Source organism: Cyanistes caeruleus, chromosome 6 (assembly GCF_971803275.1).
Source record: "Cyanistes caeruleus chromosome 6, bCyaCae1.hap1.1, whole genome shotgun sequence".
Classification (NCBI taxonomy): Eukaryota; Metazoa; Chordata; class Aves; order Passeriformes; family Paridae; genus Cyanistes; species Cyanistes caeruleus.
The window spans coordinates 57260515-57281805 of NC_141706.1; the positions used below are offsets into that span (position 1 = coordinate 57260515).

General features: G+C 38.4%; 1 protein-coding gene across 5 annotated transcripts in view; it reads right to left on the reverse strand.

The window, feature by feature from the left end:
- Positions 1-21291, reverse strand: part of BEGAIN (brain enriched guanylate kinase associated) — a 157914-nt gene that overhangs the window by 47879 nt on the left and 88744 nt on the right. For 4 of the 5 annotated variants that reach the window (XM_086895442.1, XM_086895441.1, XM_023927560.2 and 1 more), the window contains 3 exons: positions 11241-11402; positions 9676-9732; positions 5057-5123 (listed from right to left, as the gene is read on the reverse strand). In XM_086895442.1, the coding sequence (XP_086751568.1) occupies positions 5057-5123; positions 9676-9732; positions 11241-11402 (286 nt within the window). The remainder of the gene's footprint in view (positions 1-5056; positions 5124-9675; positions 9733-11240; positions 11403-21291) is intronic. The other variant, XM_086895440.1, reaches the window with a different exon arrangement.

Here is a 21291-nt window from a genome sequence, read left to right on the forward strand (position 1 = left end):
TATGTTAAGAAGGAGTTTTGTCATCATGCTACAGAGACAATGTTGGAAGTGAAAAGTGTCCATTGTCACTTTACAGCTTCCTTAGGTTGCTCATAGCTGCAGAAGATGTTCTGAGAGGGAGAGCCAGAGCAGAACAGTCACATGCCTTTTGGAAAAATAGAAAGTAGTTTCCAGAACAGTCTCTCACCTATTCATGTAGAGCAATTTGTGAGTGGCTGGGCTGCCTCAGGTGTCTCTTGGGAAGAGGAGTGGCAATCACCAACCACATTACAGTGGAGCAACAATGGGAAGTGAATCTCTGTTCAGAGAGAGTGAAAGACTGAGGATGTCTGAAAGCCTGCATGCTCGTGCTCATGTTCCCAAGTTATCCAGGAGAATCCATTTATTTGACTGCAAAACTCATGAACCTACTCAGTCTGAGCTTGTGTAGTTCCAACAGGTGTTAATGTGTGTGGATACTATTTCTTATTTGGCAATATTTTTAACTTGGAATATGAGTGTGAAGAGAGTTAGTGAGACATTAACATCTTTAGCACAAAGTGCCTGGAAGCATAAAACCATGTAGTCTTAAGTCCTCCTAGAAATGCATTTTTTCAACTGCTATTTTTATGAATTACTTGTTTCTGTGCCATTTATGGTCATTTCCTTCCTTAGAAATGTTATTTTGCAGTTGTTTAGTTCACAAAGCACAAACCTTCTCTGGCTTCTGCCTTAACTAACCAACCAGTATAAATTTCTCTTGAAATTCACAGCTGTCTTCAGTGAATGTGAGTAAATGAGCCTGCCAGGTTGAGCTGACTCTAAACTTTCTTGTCTTTGGGATGCAAATCTTTGTAAGTATATTTAGGTCATCTCTATTTGATTTTCATGGGACATGGGGGAAGGGAAGAAACTTCTTCTTCCATAAAGGAAAGAAAATGAAAAGATGGGCTTTAAATGACTCTTTTCAAAGTCACTATCAGAGTCATCACGTTCCATTCAAGAACCCAAGGATTCTGGGCTTCTGTTATTCTTGTGTTTGTGTGAGAAAAAAGTTTTCTCACCATTGTGTTCATCTTTCACCTGTGATTTAAACCATATTGAGGCTGTGACTGGTAGGTGTCATAAGAGACTCATGTGCAATCTAGTCACTGGTTCAAATTCCAAAGCCAATCTGCTGGTACTTAGATGTTTTTAATGCCTGACTGAAATTGTTCATAAAATTCCTCACCACTTCCCATATTCTTTACCTTCCTGGCCTGGATACCCAGCAATCTGCTTCTTTTAAAATAATATTTCCCTGACACAAGGTCTCAGAGCACCACTTAAAACTATCCAGCTCATATTTAATTCATATTTGGATTTCCCCAACTGGAGAGATGCTTAAGTATATATTATGGCCAGCAAACTGGAACCCCTCAGATATCCAAGAGCTGGATAAATAACTCTCAATAACATAGGACATAAAGTATTTGCTGTACCTCCTAGTCATCCTCCAAATCATAGGCAGAGGCAGAAATGGGATAAAAATCAGTGCAGTGCTCAGAAAGTGCAGCATTTCAGACATGATCATCCTTAACACAAATCCCTTTTTACTTCTGGTTTATATAATAATTTCTTCCAACTTTATGGCAGAGTCACACACCTGGCCTGCCTTAATATAAATGAAAAATCAGGCTTTGATGTGTAATATCATAGAAGTTCTATGGTAAAATTTAGTTGTAAATTTTGTACATTTTATTGTAAAAATGTAAGAGTTTTCACCTTGACAGATGATAAAATGTATAATGCACTGTGTGCAGAGGGCTGGTGCTGGCTTTGCAGAGATGGGAACCAAAGCTGATACCATCCAGCAGTCTGCCAGACTTTGTAAAAAAGACATATTTTAGGGTGTTTCTGGGTAATAAGGTCTCCTGAGTTCTTTGCAGCTGCAGTTCTGTGATCATGTTTTCAACAACATTGAAAGTGCAGATGGGGGAGGAGAAATGGGTGCAATTTTCATTAGCAGGTGGGTTTATTAAGGAGCTATTATTAGGCACCAGTTCTTCCCAAATGAAGATACCATTAAAAATGTCGCTTACGGCATTAAAGGTAAAACTGCAGAACTAACTGCAACCAAAAGCATTAAAACTTCAAAAGCTTTTTAAATATATGTTGCTTAATTCCAGAGAGGATCATATGGAGAATACAGCTGGATTGAGATCATATAAAGGATTTCTTAACTTGTGGTTGGGATGACTTGCATAATCTGCTTGAAAGTGCTGTTTGTGAGCAGCAGGAGCATGGCAGAGCATGCTCCAGAAACTCAAATGAGTGTAAGGGAAAGTGAAGATTACTGATGACAACTGGAACTAAATATCATAAAAAGTTATTTGATTGAACAGTGCTGTGACAGAATTGCACTGCAAAATGTGAGGACTCTGCTTAATCTTTTCCCACATCTTAATGGAGAAGAGTTATAAAGATTAATTATTTAGGCAGACAGCCTGTATATTCCACTTCTTAACCAGTGCTTACAAGATTAAAGAAGTTTTCTCCACCTGAAGACACTTACTGAAGTGGAAGAACAGGAATTTTATGAGGAGTGACAGCAAAATTTTATCTCTGTGCCACATCCCTCTACTGTTCCATGTGTTTAGTCTTGCCCAGTTTAATACAACAAGCTCTCCCTGATTTCAGGATTGCATTTTTTAGCACTTAGCCAAATCAGAAACCATGGTTCATATTTTATATTTATCTTTCAAATTCTGATGTGACAGAGGTTTCAGCTGGATACCAATTGCTGTGATCAGAAGTGTGCTTTCAAATATTTTTAAATATTTTATAGATGAGCACCCAAAAGGAGGCAGAAACCTAGAAGAAAAGTAACTGCTACATCAGCTTCTTTTCTGTGACTGCTGATGAATTAATGATTATCCTTTTACATCTCTTATGCCAATAGCAGGCATGAAAGGCTATAACATTCAAGATACCCAAAAATGTTAGAAAAGGGAGGTCACAGTGGAGTCCTAGGTAAGATGCAATGAGCAGGGACCAGTGACTGGGAGAGGGGGAATTGTGAGCCACCTGTTAGGGCAGGGAGTAACTCCTCCTGGGAGCATCCTACATTATCTGCAGGCAAGGGGAGCAAGGAACCACTGCCTGGGGATCTTTCTTTTCCTACTTGTTGAATTTGAGCCCACCAAATAGTCAAAATGTGTAGGTATGTGTGCATATATATGTGTGTGTATACAGAGAGATGGGGTAGGGGAGAGAGGGAGAAAGTAAACACATGGTTGATATATTTGGATTTGTATAAGGGTAGAGAAATAAATAAAATTGTTTGATTTTAGAATGACAGACTAAAAAAAAAACAACAACAAAAAATACACACAGCTGTTCCTCCTAAGAAGGAAAGGGAGAGAAAGGTATCCAAGAGCCCAGTCCACAATAAGCTGTTTATTAACAAGACCAGCTGTTGTTTAACTGTCTCTGAAGTATTGAGAGCTCTTGGAATCCTCTGAAAATCAAAAGGTTTGACTTATCTAACTCAGACACAGTACTTCCTCATCTTTCTCCTTCAATAGAGCTTCCATTTGACATTTGTTTTGTTTTGTTTTGTGTCTTCAGTTTCAATATTTTGGAAAGCAAAGCAGTCTGGAGTTAAGTGGAGTACAGAGACTGATTGATCTTCTTCAAGCCTCTAAATCTATCTTCAATGTCTGTGATATTAGTGGGATAAAGAAAGGCACAGTGCTCCACAGGACTGGTTTTTGGGCTTTCTGGGCTGTGCTCTGAAATAATTTCTCAAGGATTTAACTAGATGCTGAAACAGCAATTTAAAAATTCTTTGCTTTGATCTGAAATACCTGATAAAAACACCTGGATTTTATGGAGTCCCCCTGTCTATGTTTCTATTATTTTTATTTCTTTTACCAGCCTTAATGGCTCTACTTTATTTATCTTTTGTGGTGCACAGGTAATAAATGTTGGGCTACAGATGAAGACAAAATCCCAAAGTGATTTGGGCAAAAGCAAAAAAGCAACAAAGGAAGAGTGGAGAAAAAAAGCAATAACCTGAGACCAAATGTTATTTATGCTTTTACAGTGTTTAAACATCTATTTAACAAACATCAGCTACAACCCAGCTGTAATTTTGCCCTGTTGTTAGCCAGTTGCAAAAGCTCAGTCCCCTATTCATTGTTGGCTATTGAAATAGCACTCTGAGATAAGAACAAAGACATTTTCAAAAATTTGTTTATTAGTAAAGGCCAGTGCCTGTCCTGTATGTTACTATAGACTACTTAAAATCCACAAGAAATTGTTCCCCCCAACCAAGCTGCTCACCCATGCAATTGCTACCTGAGGTCTTTGGAAGTTCCAAACTGTCATTCTTTCCTCTCTAAACATTATCCCCACACTCCTTTTTAATTTTACTCCTAACAGTGAACACAATGTCCCAGCAGCATTAGCAAGGAGCCAGGGGTTGCACCAATGGCTTTGCCATTTCTTTTTGACATCTTCAAGCTATTTTGAATCAGTGGTACTGTGTCTTGCAGTGTGGAGCCCACAAAGGCTGCAGTGTTTTCTTCTTGCAGTTATTAGTTGGCCTGTGACAGTGACATTGATGTTGTGGTGGCAGACACATGCAAATTGGAAATTAATATACTGAGCTTGATAGTTACAAAAGAATTTAAAAGTCAGATCATCCAAACTCTATTACATCATTTAATAAAAGCTGAGTGGAAATATCTAAGAAGCATGAGAAAACCTTGGATTATCTTATTTAAATTTGATACTTAATGAAAACAAATTTTTAAACCCATGGAGATATTAACTAAATTAACCAGAATTATTTTAAAGGTTCAATTTACTCAGCTTGATCATCAGTCAAGGCAATCTCTATTTAAATTGATGGAGCTATGTCGTTGTACACAGCTTGAGCTCTTCATCATGATAACTTTTCTAACATAACTGCTTTTAGAGCTTGAGGGTGTTTTTTGTGACAGCTACATATGTGTTTTTCCAATGACTTAAGAACCATAAAACCACATTTAATATATTAAAAAGAAAAAAAAAAGCGCTTATGATAACTTACCATTCTGTAAAGTTTATCCTCCAGATCCTGATTAATTCTTTGTAAGGCTAGGTAATTGTTTTGTATCCTAAAACAAAGATGATATCATGTAACTAAATGCATTGCTTTTCATGTTTTTTACCTCTATTTCACGTCAGTACAAAACCTTGGCTTGCACTACTTGAATTCTATTTGCTTTTCACTCCTGTTACCAGTCAGTGGTTGCCTTTGAAATGCAATTACCACCTGCTTCCTAAGCAAACTTCAAAACTTCTTTGTCATATTTTACTACTATATTTAGCAGCAAATTCCAGCAGGAAGTGAAGATATGTTGGTCACTCTGCGCTTGTGTGCAGACACACATTACAGCCTAGGAACTTGCACAAGGTAATTATAGTTTTACATCAGGCTCAAGAATAGTATGTAAGAGAGGAAGCTTGAGCTCTAGGCTTAGGCAGCACAAAAAAAGATTTATTGTGAAATAGCAGCAGAATCCTAATGACTATAGCAACATGTGGGCATCAACATGTGACTTAGAAGAGAATATTTTTTCTTTCAACAAAAGTTCAAGAAGTTGCCTATTTTTTCCAGGAAATATATTTAGATAGCTTAGCTGAGAAAAGATGGGTATTTATTTTTATCAGCACTTAGGGATTGAATTAACTCACAGAATGAGGCTTCCCTACTTATTCCAGAGCAACACACCAAAGAAAAGTTTCGGCCTGCACATCTTTATGTTACTTTGATGGTAACCTTGGTATTGTAATCAATAAACTGCACATCCTGTGAGAAACCATTGGTATTCTGGTAGTAGCTGTGGCTTTCTCTCTGCAGAACCTGAGGAGGATAGGTCCTTGTTCATTAGTACCCATCACCTCAGAGTAATGTATAACAAATGTAAAGCAAATGTTAGAAGCTCAGCTGTGAAAAGCTTGTCTGAATAAATCTACATGACTGTAGTGATCAATAGGTCAAAGCATTTTCAGCAGTAAAGAGATTTTAGGCAATGTGCAAGTGTTTTCACTGTAGAAGTGAACTCAGATGTAATCCACATTTATACAGCAAAATGCACTTCCTCTGAGAAGTCTGGATCTGGGTGTAGTTTCTGTGGTTATCAGGATGGGACTGGGATTAAAGAAGTCTCTTTGTTTATCATTTGGTTACGAGTGGCTGCTGAAACTGGAATGAAGATCTGTTTTCCAAACGCCATAGTTGCAAATCAAAGGGTCCAGCCCACCCCTTCTTGGCAATGTGATGCTTATCTCAGCTTCTGTTGCCATGGAGATTATCTTTCCAGTTAAATGATCAGAATTCAGGGTGGGCCAGTGGCTTGCAGTGCCCCTCTTAAAGGATGCAGAGCTCTGGCTGGGGCTCCTAGCACTGCAATAACATCTGCTGCACGGACCTGAGAGGGGATGTCTGTGCCAAGGACATCTGCTCTGTGGATATAAATAATGACTTTCCCATGGGTGAACCTCCCCAGGGTACCAAGGGTCAGCCCACAATCAGGGCAGTCATCTCCAATACGCACTGCAAGCCTGGGGGAAGTCTCAATGTTGCCTAGGTTTTACAGAGCTCCTGAGCATAGATCTCCTTCCTGGGAGGAGGATCTGTGGTAAATAGTGTTTGCTAAAGTAGTGACCCAAATGTGCTGAAAATCTCTGAGACTTGTACTGTGAGGCTTGGTCAATACTCACCAATTCTCCTAGTGCTATTGTGTTTGTGTCCAGGTGACTTAAAGGATTGACTGAATCAGACAATTCTCTGCATTGTCCATGCTCCTCACAGCATTTACCACTAAGCCTCTCTATAGACATCGATTTGTGCAGCTCTAGGTTTACCTGGGAATTTCCCAGCCATTGTACTGTCAACACAACAGAGACAAATCTCAGCGTACTCTGTACCCATCTTTTCGTGGTACAGAGGAAAGCAGAAATGATCTTAATACAAAGAGGGTTGCCTGCAGCTACTCAGCACAAATATTTTGTTCTGCTGGTAAGGATGCATGCCCTGATGCAGGAAGAAGAGATTTAGATAAGTAAAATGGTGCCTTCTGGCTGAGCCCAGAAGTGCCCCAGCATCTTCTCTGTCATGCTTTATATTTTTTGTCTAGTAAAGCACAATATAACAGGTTAAACTTGCTTTGTACCCAGGCAGTTTGCGGTTCAAGTGGAGGTGGTGTAAAAACTGATCTAAACATTAGCACCTACAATGCCCTAAAAGTTTGCATGGGTTCAAAAGCACTTGCATAACTTCCTCAAAATAAAGGGGAGAAAAAAATTTGGTTCAGGACTTTTCTGGCCCAGGTGCCCCTGAACCACAGGCTGTTCTGCAGTGGTTACTGATGTGGACAGCTCAAGGAAACCCTGAAGGTTCCCTTCCCATAACTCTGAGACCATGAATTAAAACAGCAGTGATTGCTGCTTGGATAGCAGACTCATCATGGCAACAGTGGGTTTGTTCCTCAGCGTCTGTTTTCAGTTTTTCCTCTTGATGTGGAAGATTGAAATGTTAATTATCTTTAATTATTTTTCAATGACAACACTTCCATGTCATACATAGTTGTAGAGGGTTTTGCAAGACTTTATCACAATCTGCTTCTCGCTTTGTAGCTTCTTTTGCCTTTGCCCATCAAATTTTTGCCTGTTGTATGTTTAGGAGAAAGTAGCCCACAAACTCTGGTTCTTTAACACATTCATTTTGCACTGAGAAAATGACCACCTCCCAGTACAGTCAAATCAAATCTAAAAAAAATCCATGGTAAGTAGGAAGCTGAGCTTCAAAAAATGTTTCTATTGAGAACAGTATGCAAAGGTAGTCAAAATAAGCACAAACACATATACATGTACATAAGCACATACACATGCACGTATATGCATAAACCCCAAATTGGAAATTCACTGTGCCAAAAGAAGTGTCAGCAAATGTAGGTGGCAAGGAGAGAAATGGACCCAGAAATACATGGAAGAAAGTGTTAAAAGGATAAATGAGGAACAGAGTCAGATCAATCTTTAAGCAAAACTGTAAGATAAAGGGAAGGGGAAATAAAGAGCAGGGAAAATTATTCAAATTTGAAAATGATCTGATGAGCAAATGGTAAGTTAACCTTGTTTTCAAAAAAAAACCACCCAGATAGCCTGAACATTGTGAAATATGAAATATTTTAACCTTGTAAATCTGGCTTTGAAAATGAAATAAAGGATAGGCTTTACTATGCTGCAGAACTGCTATAAGGATATACTCATGTGAAGTGATAATCTATCCTCAAGTGTTGATGTTATTTGTGTTGTTCATGTCATTAGGAGATACTCATGTGACTTCAGGTGCACAGATATGCATCCATTAAACAAATGTTTAGATTCTTGGCCAAATAAGGGCCTAATGAAAAATATTCTGACCATATTGAACACGTCAGGTGTCTGTGCTCTAACCCACCTGACAACAACTCCTCCCTACGGCTGCAGATCACCACTCAAGAGGGAGTCTGTAAAAGCCTCTGTTTTTCTGTTTCCATGCAAGCTCAAGCCCTCTTAAGGCCATGAAATACATCTAAAGTAAAGCTTAGTCTTGGGCTGACTTTCTTTAAAGAAAATAATTTCTTCTAGAGTGTAGTTAGCTTTGAAAAGTGACTCTTGAAAGAGTAGCTTCTTGTTAAAAAAAAAAATTCTCTCTCTGTTATCACAAGTTATACCAACATCCTTATGAAAACAATAGTTTTTCCTCCAGGATTCCTGTTCAGAACACCCCTTCAGTCTGTGAAATGCTTTTGGTGAAATAATTATATGTGTGGGCTAATCTCAGTGCTAAATATATGCTTGTATGAGTTTACTTCTCTCATGCCTTAAAATAACTCTACTTTCTGTTAAAAGATGGAATGGGATTAAGTTGTTACCCAAGGTAGGGTCTCAAGGAAGAAACCCAAAGTGAACCTTGGAGTCCAGATGTGGTTCCAACTTTGGATTTTGAATTTTTTTTAGATTTTAACTTAGAAAAAGCTGTGCTGACCATGTCAGATAAGGGACCACTGTGAGGAATATGAAATTCCCTCTCTTTTCAGTCACTTTTCAAAGCTGAACCTATGCTTTCCAGTTACTATTTTCAAATCAAGTTAGCACTGTTCTCCCACAGAGAAAAAATAAAGAGGCCATCTCTAAATGTTTGTAGAGAGGTTGAAAACTTGACTATTGAGGCACATAAGTGACCTCCTCTCTTGAGTAGAAGTGGGGAGGCTTAGCAACAGCACAGGCAATTCTAGATAAATTAAAACAAAGACTTTCAGGAAGGATTACAAAAGGATAATCATTCAGCTGCTTGGAAAAAAGAATTGCACTTCACAGAAAAGGAAATTTAATAACAGAAATGTTCTCCAGTGTATGAGAGGGATCTTGTTACAGAGGGCCTATTCATTTATGGGGGGATGAATTTCTCTCCCTGTGCAGTGAATAAAGGAAGAGACACATAATTGAAACTAATTCTACTTCTTTGTTTTTCTCACATTGATTTTCCTCTGTGACATGTTGCTGACAAGCTTTTGGATGACAGGTTTTTTTCAGACATTATCCTTCACCAGGTTGACAAATCTAGATGTTCAACTTTCAGGATGCCTTGCTATTCTCAATAGAAACATTTTTAAAGCTCACCTCGTAAAATATTTTTGGCTTCCATTATGATATGTCTTCAGGGGAGTAATCACCTGCCTGAAACATAATTTTTAATATAAGTTTTCTTCATTATATGGTACAATGTTCCATTAGAATACTGGAAAGTCATTTCTGCTAATGTGATGTTCTGGTATGAGTGCTAGACTTGGCTTTGAGCCCTTGGCCTGAGTTTCAAAGGGTGCTTAACTCATTGATGCCCAGTGCAATTGATAAGAGGCTTTCTCCTGACTAGGAAGCCCATCTGTTTTAACAGAAGTGGGATGCTCAGCCCCTCTGCTGCTTTATGGCAGCTGCCCAAATTGATGCTTCAAAAGAAAAGAGCACCAGTGTTCCCTTTCCTGGAATGAAATGAAGCAAAACTATACCAAGAATGAAGTTACTTTTAGTGGCTCTGCTCTAAGTGAAAAGAAAGGAAAAATATTGTTGACAAGAGAACTATATGGAGAACCTCCAGACTGCTCCTGATAGATGTGTGTAGATTTCAGAATCACCACGATACCTGTATATTTTAATTTTATTTTGAGAAGCATCTCCACTTAGAGAAGCATTTAAATTATAAGACCACACTAGGCTGTTTCCTAAATTGAGATCTTACAGACTCCTTCTGCTTAAAATTTGCATAAAATGATTTGGTTGACTCAGCTTATTGGTGGTTTCTGTCATTGTTTAGGTTTGGCTTTTGCCTTCTGCAAAGAATGAAAAATATTTCTTTGGGTATTGCCCTGGAATGATTTATTCTGTATTTCATTTTGAGTCATCCAATGAATTAATCAAATAGTTCCATTAAGATATCAGTTTAAGAAAGTCTCACAAGACATGCAAATGCATTCCTGCATAAGTGGATAATTCTACTTTCAGAAGTTTTGAAAACAAATGAAAAAATGGATATTAAGAATCATGATAAATTTTAGGCTAAATCTACAGGCCATTTTAATCAGTGTCAGGAACATAAGGAGTGCATGCTTAACATAATTTATCATTAACATTAACTAGGTTCCCAGTTTTCAACAGCACTGTACCACAGCTACAACAGTTTTAAATAACAGCTTTTCAGCATCATTCCATTCTGCTTGAGACTAAAAAGGAAATTATTTGCTATACTATAATGCAAAATGCCTTAATATTATTTCATTGGAATACAGTCTCAGCTTTGAGTGAGGGAGAGCCAAATTCTATTATCTTGCATCAGCACAATGAAGTCTAAACAAAGAAAATGTGCAAAGTCATTAAAAAAAATAATTATCTGTATATACACAGTATAAATAATATATGTATATATATATGCAGTGTTTTTTTTTATTTTTATTTGCATGTTTGCTTTTAGTACAGAGGCATATGATATTTACATATCACATGTAAATAATTTCATGTGACATGCAATATATATTCAGGTAAATGAAATCTATATATCAAATACAAAACACAATGCATAATCAATAAATCATAAATCATGCAAGTTTGTACCTGTGTTTGTTTTTACTTATATATGTCTTTAATACAGTCATTTAAAAAATTTTAACTATTTCAAAAAGTTCATTACTAACCTTCTCAATTTTTCAGTTACTTTTTCAAGTTCCTCCTGAGCACGTCTCAATTCTATTTCAAGATACTGACGTGTAGAATCAAACTCGGTTTCAAGCATTTCCAGCTTATGTGTCGTGTACGATAGGCGCTTTCGTAATTCCCCCTTCTGTTCCTGCAAAGTACTAGAAAAACAAAGACCACAGCTGTAGAATTTAGCTGCTCCCAAAAAGCTTTTCATGATCCACTCTTTGACCACTTCCCTAGAGTATAGCTTGGCCTCAAGCCAGAAAAGTGTGCTTAATTTGTTTACTGCACTTTGAAAATCTTCTGATTCAGACAGCTGACTATCTTCCATCTGTCCTTTCTGATGCATTTGTTGTTACTATCTCATTATCCAGAACAGAATATGTTGCGAAAGAATCTTCATTGAATTAAAATACAAAACACGGTCTAGAGTTTGGTTTCACACAGGATCTTCCATTTAGAATTATCTTACCATACTATGACTGAAGCAGCAGGTCTCCATAGATCAGCTACAATAAACTATGCAAAAATATTTCCTTGCCTAAAATCCAAATTACAGTTCTGTGGAGGAAGAATTTTTTGTCTTATTTGATTCCTTTTTCACCCCAATCATTGCCACAGAGATGCCAGAGACCTTATTGTTCAGTATTTCATCTGGAGAATGGTAATCTACTAGTAGTATCACAGTTTTAAGGTTGTAGATCTTTCCCTTTTTCCCACACTTATTTGGGAGCCAAGACTTTCCAGACTCAGGTGTAATCCCTACTTTTTTACAGTTCTTTCTCTAAAAACATTATGCCCTGATTGCAAACTATCTTCAGTTACAGTCTTAAATAAAATAAAGCACGAGACTCAAGTGAGCCACCCATCATATCCCTTAATTCTAACTGCACAATGGAGATTTTGGTATCTTTGTCTAGTTAGTTTGCAAGCTCTTCAGTCTTCTAGCATGTTTGCCAGTTGAACAGCAGGATGGGATTCCTGCCAGAGCTGGGATCTCTGGAGATAACTGGAACTTGGTTCATATAGTGCAACCTCAATGTGGAGCTGATCTCTTGGCTCCAGGTGGGACCTCGGAGGCACTGTGGAACTGGGGTCTGCCATCACCAAGACACAAAGTGCTACCACAGGATGCATTGTGAATTGCCTTGCTTTTGTTTTTAATCATACGGTAAAAATAGTTCTTCATAAATGAATGGCAAATCTTGATTCCCTTTGATGTCAAGTGAGTGCTGCCATCAGCTGCACCAGAATAATGTTTTGGGTCTTTAATTAGACAAGAGAGTTGGGAACAACATGTCAGTCTTCAAGGAACACTTATCTGAGCTGACTACAGCGCGACTGGCTTCTCCTCTACAAGCTGTGATAGGAGCTCAGTAAGTTAATGCAGAAGCCTTACAATTGCTGCTTGCTTGATCCATGCAGCTTTGAGCTAGGAAACAGCCTAATGTTTTGCCAACACGGCGCTCTATTTCAATTGCACATACTGCGTGGTTACAGTTATACTTAGATTACCACTTGTGGTTATATTCTCTTAAAATAATATATTCTAATTCAGACATTTAATGCAGCTCCACTTAATATAACCATTTAATTTTTATATTTCACTTGGTGAATTAAACTCTGAAGTTATCTAGGGAGCTGAGAACCCATGCTGCTCATTTCTATGTGTCCTCATTGATGATATTACCACATCATACCACCTTTCACTTGCTCTGCTTCTGGCCTGTTCTTGCTACTCCTCTGCTCATCTTGGCAAAGAAGAACGGTCAGTTTTCCTTTCTGTAGCCTGGAAACTCAGATTTTCCTCTGTGAAGTGGCAGTTACAGTGTCAAAACTGCTTAGAGTGAAAAGAGAGATGATCGCAAGTCTTCTGCTGCTCTAAAAATCTAACCACTAGGATTTGGATGAGAAACAGGCAGTAGGTCCTCCTGCTATGATTTTGGATAAAATGCCCAGGCTGAGGCTGCTGGACAAGTGCAGTTAATGCAAGTTAGGCAAGATCAGGGAAGGTTAGAGCATCCTCCTGCACTGGAAAGTTCTGGACACAGGGAGCATAACCTTTGCGAGGGAGAGGAGCTATTGGGGTAAAAATATAGTGGTAGTTCCAGGAATGTTTAAGTTAGTAATAGCTGGAGACTGCTTAGTAAAAGAGAAAAAAGGGAAAAGTTAATCACCTCCAGTAACTTTGTTTTCTGCTTCCTTGTGTAGGTACTTCTTGCTTTGGGTCTCAGTTGTGAGAAGATTAAGCAGGAGCAAAACTCCAGACTTCTCAAATTAAATTCTTTCTGTATAGACCAGGGTGGCTAGACCTGTCTATGTGGGGAAATTTGGGGTTAAAATCTGAGTTCTGTGTAAACAGAACAGTGGAAGTCAGTGCCGGTCTGAGATGCAAAAATATGCTTTCAGATTCAGTTTGGTAGGTTTTGGCAGGCGGAAGCTTATGCTAGAAGGATAAACTTCCAGCTCACTTTATCCCTTGAAATTCACTTTGAAGTATTTGTATTCTTGAATTCTTAACTTTCAGAATAAGATTATTCAATCCATTAAAATCAAGAATATTCTAGTGAGGTTTACTGAAGCAGTCTGTATACATGGACTCTTCCATATGATGTTTTGGGTAATAAACCATAGATGTAACTTTGTTAAAAAAAAAAAGAAAAGAACTCCACTGATTAAAGCATAATTTAGGCAGCTTCAAAGATGAAAGTTATTCTCAACCAGCAAACCATAATTCTGAAAAGATCTACTCATTTTCAGCCATGCTGGAAAGATGGGGTTACATTTTCAAACTCTCCCACACCAAGGAGAATCCCTCCTTACTGTGTATTTTTAGTCATCTGATACATGTTAAAACAGCTGATTGTTTTAAGAGGACATATATATTTTAGATAGGAGATTATCCCTGATTTATGATGGGATTATTTTGAAAACAGTAGAAGATGCATAACATTGAATCTTTATTAAACTAGATGGAGAGGCAAGAATTTTAGAAGTAAAGAAATTATGTTCTGACACTAATATGCTGAGTGGCAAAAAACTTATAGTCACTATTATGGAAGAAGGAAAAAGAAAGAGAGAGAGAAAAGAGTTGGGAAAGTGTTAAATCATCTGCTTTAATATCCATCTTGAGTCAAGCAAGTTCTGGAAAGATAGCTAACTTTAAGCAATGGCACAATGAAACTTACACTTGTGAATGGCACAATGGGGAAATTTTCCCCAATCTTAGACTGTAACCATTGAATGGGTACTAATAGCTGTAACACTGAGAGCAGATTTCCCGGGATTCCCAAGATGGCTTTGACTCCTGCATGATCTGAGCCTTATCTAGATGCATTAGGAGTTTGAGGTACTGTTGTTTTCTCTTCATTTTGGTTCTATATGAACAAGCATCTAAGAAGCAAAGGCAAAGCAAGTGAGTGAAACAGCAGAAAGAACAAGAGGATGCAATATATCAAATTCTGCATCTCTAATAACAGGCTGAGAGTCTCAATTTTTGTTTTGTACTAATCTAAGGTATTTAATGAAATTTTTCTTTGTTTTGGTGGTTTGTTTTTTTTTTTTTTTTTTATATCTCATGAAACAGATGTTCTTTCTCTGGAAACCTTCCCTTACCATTATCTTCCAGTGTTATCACATAATGACATGCTTGGATTCTCATTTCTTTTGCTGTGTTGTGTTTTTTCTTCTAGAAATCTGAGGTTTTCATGAGGAGGGCTTAATTTTGTTCTGTACCACTGTACATTTGATAGTGGTAATTGAATCAGAGTTGAAAAGAAGGAAAAGATAAAAAGTCAAAACATGGATTCACAAAGTCAACCATTTAGCATATTCCCTTTTCTTCAATACAACCAGCCAACTGCATAAATTAGCTGCATTTTGCTTCTGTTTGTCACATACCAGCTAATTAGAAAAGTTCATTGCACAATTTTTTAATGCTACTAAATATCTATATTTTGATTAATAATTTATATTCCATGGCTAGTTGATCCCCATGGTTCTTTAGTTTTATATACATGTAAAACTAAGAAAATAATTAAACAGAAAAAAAGTACAGCCAGGAGAAAGGATAGGACTTATTTGCAAATTAAAAGTATTCTGGCTGTGCTATGTTTTAGCAATCTGATAATGCTATGTCTTAGAAAACAAAAATCCTATATTCCATGATCTTCCTAAAACTCTGACAGCTTCAAGGAGTATGGAATTACAGGGCAGGAAAGATCCTGTAGATTATTACACCTTTAGCATAAGGATTGCCCATTTCTTTTTATGATCTCTAATGTTCTGCTCCTGTGACAATCAGTGGTCCGCAAATCATTATCGACATTGCTTCATTAAAATACTTCTTTAACAGCAAGGACAGTAAATACAATATTAAATATTTAGACTGGTGAAAGAAAACCTCTCAAGGGAAGCTACTTTAAAGGTTATTAAAAACAGGTCTTTAAAATTTCCAAAGTGTTATTTTCACTGATTAGTTCTGTTTATATTAATAAAAAGTATAAAATAGATGAAACATATATTTGCACAGAAATTTGTGCCCACAAACATTATCTGAGCCTGCAGCTGTTGGTCAGGGTTAAGCTGTTGTGCTGGCTGGAGAAGCTCCAGGTGAACATATTCCCATTGGATTTTAGACAAAGCTGAGATGCCACATGATAAGGGTCTATTTTAAGGAAAATGTTCTGGAAAACAAGCAGGTTTTCATTGTACCTGTCTGGTCCTCTGCCACCTCATCTGCCTGGCAGGTGGGCTGATGCCAAAGGAGTGCTGGCATGCAAAGTTGGGGATGCTCAATTGCCTGGAGGCCAGAGGATTTTTGGAGCCTTCTACCTTCAGGTGGCCCACAAAGAGGGTGCTCCCTGAACCTTTACTCCATAGGAATTGATGTCTATGGGTCTGCCCCATCAGTGGAGCATTCCAGCAATTCCACACCTCCCCCTCGCTGGTCAAACTGCTTCAGCAGCACTTTCCATGTCTGCCTGCCTCCCCAGGACTCTGCCTTTAGATGGTTCTACAATGCTGTTTAAAACAAGAGCAAACACATCTTTTATTTTGTAGTAGGGAAATTCTCTCTGAACTGACTGATTACATTCCTTCACACTGCTCCTGAAGTGAGTGAAAAAAATATTTATTAATGGTATTAGGAGGGAAATTATCAGAGAAAGGAATTTGAGACAAAGGCAAGATAGATGCCCATGACAAATATACTGAAAAACATCCATAGCAAAGGTTTTCATTTCTGTGTAGTGAAACAGGAATTTTAATGCAGCTGTGAAATCCTAAGTAAAGCTAATTGCATTTTGTGGGTAAAAAGCCTGTCTTGGAAGAAAGAATGTGTAAGAAAGAACTAACCTGGAGTGGGTTTTGGATCTCTGAATTTTGAACATGGCTTTGACAAAGGTTATACCACCCAAAAGAGTTAAGGTGAGACTGAGCTTGCCTACTGCTGGTCAGCTCTGGCTCCTGTTCTTAGTCAAGAGCAGGCTCTACCAGGATGAAATTAATCTGACCTATTTTAGAAGCCTACTTTTAGATGAGTTGACGCAAATCTGGAAGTATCCATTTCCATTAATTACAAAGGGAATCTAATCAAGTATCTCAGACGCAGACAATCACATCTCATCAGATAACTCCCCCTCTTCCTGACTCAGTTCTGTGTGTATGAGATGAGGTAATAGTATTTCCTTTCTTGTTTGCTTAGATGGCATGGGGGCCCACAAAAACGAACTACTAAAAGCTTCTAAAGTGTTTATCAGATCTGCTTCATGTCTGCGATGTGTCACATTCTAAAAAAAACTTCATAGGATCAGGAGTTTGGGAGCACTGAGGAAAATTTCAAAAATGTATTCTGAACAGATTTTAAAAACTGTTTTCTTCTTTTACCCTGTGGGGTTTTGTCTAGGGAAAGATCAATAACAGTCAGTCCTACAGAGATGTTTTCTGTGAAAGAGTATAAAGATCAGAGAGGGTATCTGGAAAGGGAGAACCTGTGCACCCAGTCATGCCAGGCCAACCTGGGCCACTGATGTCAGACATGGCAGGCAGCCAGAGGGTTTGAGGCAGCCTGGTGATCTTGCTTTCCTGGAAGCACTTTCCCAGCACTGTAAGTCTGCTGTGGATCTCTGCAAAGAGATGGGCTGTTTGGCTCAAGGGAAGCAGCTATCCATTCCCCTGGATTTGTTTCTGATTTTTGGATGCAGCTGATCATCACAGAGATGAATATCATCAGCCAGGCAAGAGGCAAGGCTCTGGGAGACACCTTCTTGACCTGTAGCTCATACCCCAGGGAGCAGCAAGATGGGAACAGAGATCTCTGGGGATGTTCACAGCTGAAAGAGGTGCCAGAGGTCCTCAGTACTACTGCATTACTGCTCAATGACACTGGACTGCATTGCCAGCTTGATTTTGAAACTGCCAAGGAATTTTGACCCCTGCAGCCCTTGATGATCCACGTCTGGTAGTCTGGATTACCCAGGATTTTTTTATTCCAGCAGATCTTTCTTTGCTGGACACGTCTCTGGAATAGGTCTGCATGCTGCCCAAGGTGGACATGCTGCAAGAAAGGCACCCAAACCCCAGTTTAGGAGGAATAGCTTTGAGATGAGAGTTGTGACATTGAATCTGACCCCTCAACAATATTTTTTTCAAGTTGTAGTTGCTGGGAAATGAAGTCAAAGCATTTTACAAGTGTTTTCTAGATTAATGAAAGATTTTTAATGAAGCAGTAATTGGATTTCTATGTTAATTAAATTTTGATTATGTGTTACATGCTCAGGGTCACTGTTTCAAAAGGTTAATGCCAAAACTATCTTCCTTGTCTGCAGTTTTTGTATCTAACCTTGCTCTTGCTTTATCTGATTAGGAGGGGGATGGGATGAAATTACAAAGTCAAGATCCAGAGTCTGAGAATCCAACTACATACTTGAAATTATACGTTTTATTGGGGAAGAAGATTACCTGCTGCAACTCAGACCCAGAGTCAAGCCCACAAACCCCAATTCTCTTGCATTCTTTATTCAGCTGCTTAATTTGTACTTAAAGAAATTTGCTTGTGCAAATGTGTATCCAAGTTCTGCAATAGGCATTTTCCTATAAATTCAGGCTTACACAGACCTTGTTCAGCTTACCTATTATTTTTTAATTTTTACCAAGTTCTGTCAGGATTTTTTTTCATTACAGCACATCCACCAAATTTCTCTGTTACTTTTGAAGAAGTTTCTTATATTTGAAACTTTGAAGTATGAACAGTTTGCCTGTCAAATTGCATGCAGATCTCTCTTTCCTGTAGATATATATACAAACATATTTAGACAGATAGCTTTTGAGGGAGTTTTTTTGCAAGTATTAAACCATTTGAATTTTCTTTGCAGTACTTGTTTTCAAAATAAACAACCTGAAGCTGGGTTTGGATTATGAGAAGGAAGGCCTGTACATATGTTTCAGAACAAATGTGTGGGTGATCCAAATCTGGAGCTCAGATAGTTTCCAAATGACTGATGGACACATAACACAAGTAACAGAGTCCTTTTCTTAGGTTCTAGGCATTCTGGCAGAATTTAAAACAGAGAAGAGGGATCCTTTATCAGAAAAATTAAAGAGAGTCATTTGGAAGGGAGGTGGAGAAAAGATGTTTAGCAGTTGAAGTGCCAAGTGCAGTGGGATAGATCCTTAGCACGAAAGTCTGTTTGAGGCACCTGTAGAGTTCATACAGCTACTTTAAAAAAGATACATCACTGGATTTTGGAAACTAGAATTTCTTTACTTTGGACATGAGTACCTCAGTCTTTTATAATTCACACAACTAAAAATTCAGACCTGACAATATATATCATATGGTAAGTATGTCTAAACTGTACTGGCCTTATTCATAAGAGGTAGAAAAGAGTGATCTCTCTTAAAAATAAAACTAAATTATGTTTTGGTTATAATGATCTGACAGTCTTTCATTGCAGCAGGTTGACTTCTATAGCAAATATCAGAAGCCCACAGACACATCTATCCAGCAAGAGAATTCAGTATTAACTGTAATATGAGGTGATAAGACTACAAAAATTCGGTTACATATTGACATGCAAAAAACCCTTAGAGGACCATCTGTCAGCACTGAGTTGTCTTAAGTGAATGCCATTATTGTTGGTGAAACGTGACAAGATTTTAAAAATGTACTCATAATAAAGACATACAAGCTTTCCTTTATTTAAAGGTGCTATCCATAACCTAAGGCTCTGAACGGATTGAATAGAAGTACCACGAATAAAATTACAGCTTTCAGAAACAGACACTAAAAGTGTTCTGATTATTTTAAATGAAGTTTCTTCAGCAGACTATTTTGATTCCCCCAGTGTACTGAAAAATAAAAAGGGCAAATGAACATGAACTGTGTGAATCCAGACCTGTGAGCAGGGAGTGTGTTAATGTGGAGAGCACTAAGCAAGGGTACAGAGCAGCCCATGGAGAAGGAGGAATGTGGACTTGCAAACCACGATGTGCAAGGTCACTGCTTGGTGCAAGGGCTGAGCAGAGTCTGAAGAGCTGAGCCAGCTCTCTGAGGACTGATTTAATACTTCTGCTAACTTGATTTGGAACTGGAATCTTCTAAATTTGTTTCTGTCTCCTATTAATGAGGTGGCCATTTTTGCTTACAAGACACTTCTGAGGTTAAATACCTGAGTGTGTGAGAAATGAATGCAGTGCACAGCAAAACAGCAGAAGTCTTGTACCCAAATTCAAAGGTGACTAAAGCAGAGGGAAAGACTGGAAGCAACAGAAGGTGTTGCAATGACCTTTGCCTTCTTCCAAGCTGCCTCCTAGTGCCTCTGTCAGGCTCTCCTTAAAGTGGGAACTAATTGTTTTCAGCTCTGGCAAGTAGACTCAGTAGTGGTGGCTTAAATATAAACCTTTATGCTCAGTAAGTGATCCTACAGAAGTTTGAAAAAGGACTGTGCCTGTTCAATTTGTTTCTCTGTATTGCTAGAAAATGAAGGGATGGAGAGCTGGAAAATATGGTTCCAAGAGAAGACAACCAGCATGTGATTCCAAGAGGAATACTGCTTTCTGGCTCATTCCCTAGAGGTAGGAAAGATGTGTTTATTTTCTTACCATAATGAAGGACTCTTTTCATGTTCATGCCCTGCTTTGTATTTTCTGCACTGTTCAAATGTCGCCTAATGTTTGGAACACATCTGAAATGAATCAGCTGGTTAAACTGGGAGAGAAGGGAGGAAACTTCTGGTGTGGCAACCTTCAGACAGCATTTGTTCAAGAGAGCAGAATCATAATGATGCTGACCCTTCCTAAGAAGGGATGAAGGGATCTGCACTGCTTTCTGTCCAGGCTCTGCTGTTGACATGACTCTGGTAGAAGGTTCCCCCCTGTAAGAGCTGCTATTTCCAGGCTTCCCAGAGGCTGATAGGTTTGCATAAAATATTTGGCTAGCAGAACTGGTGAGTTTCAGTGTAAAGTTGCAGGATTCGAAAGGGTAAGAAAACGAGCAGCAAAGGCTGACTGAAACAAATATGATGTAACACAGGCCACTGGGGAAGTTTCCTCAGTCAGAAAGTTATTTGAAGTTGTTGAGCAGTTGTAGTCTGCTTTTTAATGCTTGTCAGAATCCTACCCGTCTGCATTGCATCTCACTAGGGAATCCAGACTACTGAGGGGTGATAAGAAAGGGGAAAATAATAGTAAGGTATTGAAAAATTGAGGAAGCAAAATTAGAGGTAGACTTCAATTTGTGATTAGAAAGCTAAAGAGAGCTCTCCAGGTGATTAAGCAGGCTGCCTTCAATTGCAGTAGCTCTCCTTACAGCTTCGAGTGGCCAGCTTCTAGATTGCTTTGGTTTGTAGTCACGGATAAGCACTCCCTCTGGAAATTACTGAGAGCAGCCTGCCACATCAGCTCACAAGCTTATAAAGTTATATTTTAATTGTGTTATTAAAGCTTTCTCACTTTTGTTTTTGTCTGTTTATTTCCCTGATTCATCTGGATCAAGCTGTGCTGGAACAGAAGTGTGGTTCCTCCTGAATTGTGCAGTTTTATGTGTAA